General features: G+C 38.6%; 1 protein-coding gene across 1 annotated transcript; it reads left to right on the top strand.

Moving 5' to 3' along the window:
- Positions 1-537: 537 nt before the first annotated feature.
- On the top strand, positions 538-5,564 carry LOC113759168 (the record flags this gene model as incomplete). Its single annotated transcript, XM_027301733.1, has 5 exons — positions 538-1,726; positions 1,802-2,817; positions 2,872-3,441; positions 3,916-4,613; positions 5,166-5,564. Coding segments are annotated over exons 1-5 (3,872 nt in total), but the record flags the coding sequence as incomplete, so codon positions are not given.
- Between the last annotated feature and the right edge of the window lie 1,434 nt (positions 5,565-6,998).

Raw genomic sequence — 6,998 nt, 5'->3', positions numbered from 1 at the left:
TTGTTGACAACCATAACCAGTTTATTTGTAAATGAAAGATTTTATCTCTGCATCTGTGATCAGTGATTCGAACCATAAGTGGAGATTATACCTTTGACTAGAGATTTTCCTTCCGTCAATTTACTTTATATTTTTAATTTGAGCAATTAAATTAGACAGTTCCATATCAACTTCCCCCATTTTTATTTAATGTTACATTCATTCAAAATAAATTCCCAAGTCCCTGTGGATTCGACCCTGCTCGCTGCTATATTCGAATTTTGTCTTTCACGTAATTAATACACTTTGGTATATCGGATCAAGCAAACTCTGGCACCAGGGTGAAGCTAGTAACCCATTGCACAGCCTAAGTCCCTGCTCCAGTACCATAGTGGACTTAATTCGTGACTTAAGAGTAGGAATTTTATTTTTGCTGGTTTGACACCCAACAAATTTTGGCGCCGTTGCCGGGGACTTGGTGTCAAAATAAATTTATTTTCTTTGAATTATATTTTCTTTGTTTATTTTTTTTATTTTTATTTTTATTGTTACTGGTTTATGCCTAGATCTTCTCGTACAGGTGAACTGCAATATAATCCTGAGATAGAGAAAACTGCTCGTGCATTGAGAAAAGCAACAAGAGAACGAGCAGAGGCATCCTCCTCATCTACTGGACATAATTCAGTAGTAGATTTTGTGGATTCATTTAGTGAGACGGAAGAGATAGATAGCACCATGGCTAATGAACGGACATTGAGAGAATTGGCTGCACCAGATTTAAATCAACAGCCTCTATGCATTACTTATCCTACATTAGAGGTTGCATTTGAGTTAAAATCTGGACTAATCCATTTACTTCCTTCTTTTCATGGCTTACCAGGTGAAGATCCCCACAAGCATCTCAAAGAATTCCATGTGGTTTGCTCGACAATGAAACCTCAGGGAGTCACAGAGGAGCAAATTAAATTAAGAGCCTTTCCATTTTCCTTAGCCGATAAAGCTAAGGATTGGCTCTATTATCTGCCCTCTGGGTCAATATCCACATGGACAGACATGAAGAAGCATTTTCTAGAAAAATTCTTTCCTGCATCCCGAGCTGCAAGCATTAGGAAAGACATCTGTGGAATTCGACAATTCAATGGAGAGACTCTACATGAATATTGGGAAAGATTCAAGCAACTATGTGCTAGTTGTCCTCATCATCAAATTCCTGACCAACTCCTCATCCAGTATTTTTATGAGGGTCTGTCCCAAACTGACAGAAGAATTATTGATGCTGCCAGTGGGGGCTCCTTAGTGAATAAAACACCCACGGAGGCAAGAAATTTGATATCGAGTATGGCTGCAAATGCTCAACAATTTGGAGACAGGCAGGATAACACGACTCGTAGAGTCAATGAGGTAAGTAATTCTACAATAGAGCAAAGATTAGATTGTCTAACTTCTTTGGTTGAAAAGTTAGCTATAGGACAAATGCAGCAATTGAAAACATGTGGAATCTGCTATGGTTCGAGTCATCCAACAGATATGTGCCCCACACTCCAAGATGATTCGACTGAGCAGGCTAATGCAGTTGGATTTCCAGGACCACCTCAGAGACGGTATGATCCCTATGCAAACACCTATAATCCAGGATGGAGGGATCATCCTAATTTTAATTATGCAGTAAGGCCACCAGGATTTTCACATCAGTCACAATATCAACCTAGACCTCAACTTTCACAGCAACAACCTGCTCCTAAATCAGGTATGTCACTTGAGGATATTGTGAAATCTTTGGCTACTAACACTCAACAATTTCAACAGGAGACGAAAACTAGCATTCATAATTTGGAGAATCAAATGAGCCAGTTAGCTTCCACAGTCAATAGATTGGAATCCCAATTATCTGGAAAGCTACCTTCGCAGACAATTGTCAACCCCAAGCAAAATGCTAGTGCCATCACATTAAGAAGTGGCAAAGAGTTGCCTGAGCCGAGCAAGAAAATTTCTGAACAAGCAATCGAGGAAGAGCTCGAAAAAGAGGGGAATGTGTCTCAACCTAGAGCCTTGGAACAACCAGATTTTGGAGAAAAATCAACACAAGTGGTTACACCTCCGCCTCCATTTCCTAGTCGACTGGCAAAGTCCAAAAAGCAAGAGCACGAACAGGAGATTTTGGACACTTTTCGAAAAGTTGAGGTAAATATCCCTCTTTTAGATGCAATTAAGCAAATTCCTAGATATGCTAAATTTTTGAAGGAATTATGCACTGGTAAGAAAAAGTTGAAAGGAAACGAGAAAGTGCATATGGGAGAAAATGTTTCGGCAGTTTTGCAGAAAAAATTGCCTCCTAAATGCAAGGACCCAGGTATGTTTACTGTCCCTTGCAAAATAGGTAATATTAAAATTGAAAAAGCTATGTTGGATTTGGGTGCTTCGATAAATGTTATGCCTCGTTCTATTTATAATTTGATGAACATTAGGCCTTTAAAAGAGACGGGCGTAATAATTCAACTGGCTGATCGATCAAATGCCTATCCTGATGGAGTTTTGGAGGATATTTTAGTGCAAATTGATAATTTGATTTTTCCTGCAGATTTTTATGTGCTTGATATGGAGGATGATAATTCTAATTCATCTCCAATACTGTTAGGGAGACCATTTTTGAAAACTGCTAGAACAAAAATTGATGTTTTCACTGGCACATTGACTATGGAATTTGATGGTGATGTTATTAAATTTAATATTTATGATGCCATGAAATATCCTGGTGAATCTCATTCAATTTTTGTTATAGATGTAATTGATTCTTTGGCGCAGCAAAATTTTGAATTTAATAATGACGATGCGTTGAAGGTTGCTATTTCTACTGGTCTCTGTCAGGAAAATTTGCAAAAGATAAAAGGGAAGTTTGTTTTTCCTTTTGAATTGCAGGAAGTTATTTTTGAATTGAATTCTCTTTGCCCAGAATTTTCCAATGTGTCTTACTTGGAATTACCTCTGTCTCATTCACAGCTTTTGCCATCTATTGTGCAAGCCCCGAAGGTGGAATTAAAGCAGTTACCGGATAATTTAAAGTATGCATTCTTGGGAGATGGAGATACACTCCCAGTAATAATTTCCAGTAAATTGACTGCTTTAGAGGAAGAAAAACTAATTCGGGTGTTGAAGGACCACAAGGAGGCAATAGGATGGACAGTGGCTGACATAAAAGGATTAAGTCCAGCCACTTGCATGCATCGCATCTTGTTAGAAGATGGTGCTAAGCCTTCGAGAGAGGCTCAACGGAGATTGAACCCACCAATGATGGAGGTAGTGAAGAAAGAAGTTTTAAAACTTCTTGACACAGGTATAATCTATCCCATTTCGGATAGTAAGTGGGTAAGTCCTGTTCAAGTAGTTCCTAAAAAGACAGGAATTACTGTTATTGAAAATCCTAAAGGTGAGTTAGTGCCCACTCGAGTTCAAAATGGGTGGAGAGTTTGTACCGATTTTAGAAAATTAAATGCATTAACTCGTAAAGATCATTTTCCATTGCCTTTTATTGATCAGATGTTGGAAAGGTTGGCAGGAAAATCTCATTATTGCTGTCTTGATGGTTTTTCAGGTTTTCTACAAATTCCAGTGGCGCCTGAAGATCAAGAGAAAACCACATTTACTTGCCCTTTTGGTACATTTGCCTATAGACGAATGCCTTTTGGTCTTTGTAATGCGCCTGCTACATTCCAAAGGTGTATGGTTAGTATATTTTCTGATTATGTGGAGAATATCATAGAAGTGTTTATGGATGATTTTACTGTCTATGGTAATTCTTTTGATGAATGTTTAACTAACCTCACAAAAATTCTTAAAAGGTGCATTGAGACTAATCTTGTTTTAAATTATGAGAAATGCCATTTTATGGTGGACCAAGGCATAATTTTAGGCCATGTGGTATCTGCAAAAGGAATTGAGGTAGATAAGGCTAAGGTAGAAATTATCAAATGTTTACCTTACCCTGCAAGTGTGCGGGAAGTTCGCTCTTTTCTTGGCCATGCAGGTTTTTATAGGCGTTTCATCAAAGATTTTTCAAAGATATCCCATCCTCTATGCAAATTACTTCAAAAGGATGTGGTATTTCATTTTGATGATAATTGCAAGAGTGCATTTGACACGCTCAAGGGATCATTGACTTCAGCACCAGTGGTTCGACCACCAAACTGGAGTCTTCCTTTCGAGATAATGTGTGATGCCAGCAATTTTGCTGTTGGTGCAGTACTTGGCCAGAAGGAGGGCAGAGCTTCTTATGTCATTTATTATACCTCGAGGACCTTGGATGGTGCCCAGTGCAATTATTCGACTACGGAAAAGGAGCTTTTAGCTATTGTTTTTGCTTTAGAAAAATTCCGTTCTTATTTACTTGGCACTAAAGTCATTATTTATTCTGACCATGCAGCTTTGAAATATTTGCTCAACAAGAAAGAGGCCAAACCACGACTTATAAGGTGGATTCTCCTACTCCAAGAATTTAATTTGGAAATTAAAGACAAAAGGGGTGCCGAAAATATGGTTGCTGATCATCTCAGTCGTTTGATCAATAGTGAAGGACCTACTCCCTTGAAGGATAATTTTCCAGATGAGCATCTTTTTGTAGTTCAAAAGACAATTCCCTGGTATGCTGATTTAGTGAATTATCTGGTTACTAGAACGCTACCTAATGATTTGTCTCGAGCTCAAAAGGAAAAAATTAAAAGTGATGTTAAATATTATGTGTGGGATGAACCATACTTGTGGAAATATTGTTCTGATCAAATTATTCGCAGGTGTGTGTCTAAAGAAGAGGTTCCATCAATTTTATCTTTCTGTCACTCATATGCGTGTGGTGGACATTTTGGCCCTAAGCGAACTGCAAGAAAGGTTTTAGAGTGTGGTTTATTTTGGCCAACTTTGTTTAGTGATGCATACTTATTTTGTAAATCATGTGCAAATTGTCAAAAGACAGGTAATTTAAGCCATAGAGATCAAATGCCTCTTACTCCTATACTGGTTTGTGAAATTTTCGATATATGGGGTATAGATTTTATGGGTCCATTTCCTTCCTCTTTTGGTAATATGTATATATTACTTGCAGTTGATTATGTCTCAAAGTGGATAGAGGCTAAGGCAACTAGGACTGACAATGCTAAGGTTGTAGTTGATTTTATTAAATCTCATATTTTTGTCAGGTATGGCACGCCAAGAGCAATTATCAGTGACCGAGGGACACACTTCTGCAATCGAGTAATGGAAGCATTGTTGAAGAAATATGGCGTCACTCACCGGGTTTCTACGTCCTATCATCCGCAGACTAGTGGTCAAGCAGAAATCTCCAATAAAGAAATCAAGTCGATACTTGAAAAGACGGTGAATCCCAATAGAAAGGATTGGAGTTTGCGCTTAGATGATGCACTTTGGGCTTACCGTACAGCTTTTAAGACCCCCATAGGTATGTCTCCTTACCGATTAATTTTTGGCAAACCTTGTCATCTACCTGTGGAATTGGAACATAGGGCATATTGGGCAGTTAAAAATTATAATATGCGGATGGATGAATCTGGAGAACACAGGAAGTTGCAATTGCAAGAGTTGGAGGAAATCCGAAATGATGCATATGAGAGTTCTTGCATTTATAAGGAGAAGACAAAAGCATTTCATGATAAAGCAATTTCAAGGAAAATTTTTTGTATTGGTCAAAAAGTACTTCTTTTTCACTCTAGACTTAAACTTTTTCCTGGTAAATTGCGTTCTCGTTGGATTGGACCTTTTATTGTGACTAATGTGTTTCCTCATGGTGCAGTAGAAATTCAAAGTCTTCACACTGACAAGATTTTTAAGGTTAATGGTCATCGTCTCAAACCTTTTTATGAAGGATTTCAAGTTAATAATGTTGAGGAGGTGACCCTTGCAGTGCCTGAACTCTCTGATTGAAGCATTATTTTGTCTAGCCAAAGACTTTAAAGAAAGGCGCTTTTGGGAGGCAACCCAATTGTTCATTTTAATTGTTTGTTCAATTCCGTGTGGTAGTTTAGAGGTGTTCTCCTTGAATTCGACTAATTTTGGGTTTCAGTTTTCGTTTTTGCCGATTTATAGGTGCCCTTCAGTTTTGACGTGCCCGCGTGATGACGTGCAGGAAGCTCACAATGAGAATCGTCCGAAAGCCACAGTGAAACGCGACTAGAAAACGCGAGTTGAAGGCGCGTTTTCAATCGCGTTTTCACTCCTGCGAGATTTGTGCACAAAACGCGACTTATAAAACGCGAGTTGAAGGCGCGTTTTCAATCGCGTTTTCACTCCTGCGAGATTTGTGCACAAAACGCGACTTATAAAACGCGAGTTGAAGGCGCGTTTTCAATCGCGTTTTATGTGTCCCAACAAAGGCTTCAGAAACGCGATTTCAGCTCATTTCTTCCTCTCTTCTTAGTTTTCCAGGTTCAGACTTTGGAGGCTCGCATGGTCAACGTCGATGCCAATGTCGCCGGCATGGCACATGATTTGGCGCAGTCTCTGTTTCTTACAGGCTTTGCACCTCCGTTTCCACCTCGCCCTTCACTATGCCCCGATTTCAGGGAAGTGTGGTTGCTTTCCCTCTCACTTTTGCTTCACTTTTGCTTTTTATTTGTCACATTGAGGACAATGTAGGATTTAGGTGTGGGGGGAGCAGTTATGGTGCTAGTGTCTTTCATTCATTTTCTTTTTCTTCTTTTTAGTGATTAGCTCGTATGTGATGCCAAGTTTGATGTTGGATTGTTGCCTTTATTTCTGCTATTGCCAAGTTTTAATAATAAAAGGGTACCAAGTTAATGTGGTTGAATCCAAAAACATCTCTTTGGTGAATATCAATGATTGTTTTACTCTTATAATTTTTGGTTAACTTTCCTAGGCATAGGGAATGATTATTGGCATTTTCGTGTGAATTGGTCCGGTTATTAACTTTAGTTCTCCATGTTTGAAAATGAGGCTAGCTGATGCAAGTTTTCTTTTGGTTTTTGTGTTATATTGAGTTTTTGTGATTTTTAACT

The sequence above is a fragment of the Coffea eugenioides genome, unplaced genomic scaffold (assembly GCF_003713205.1).
Source record: "Coffea eugenioides isolate CCC68of unplaced genomic scaffold, Ceug_1.0 ScVebR1_964;HRSCAF=1735, whole genome shotgun sequence".
NCBI classification, from domain to species: domain Eukaryota; kingdom Viridiplantae; phylum Streptophyta; class Magnoliopsida; order Gentianales; family Rubiaceae; genus Coffea; species Coffea eugenioides.
This window is presented reverse-complemented; position numbering and strand designations above follow the sequence as displayed.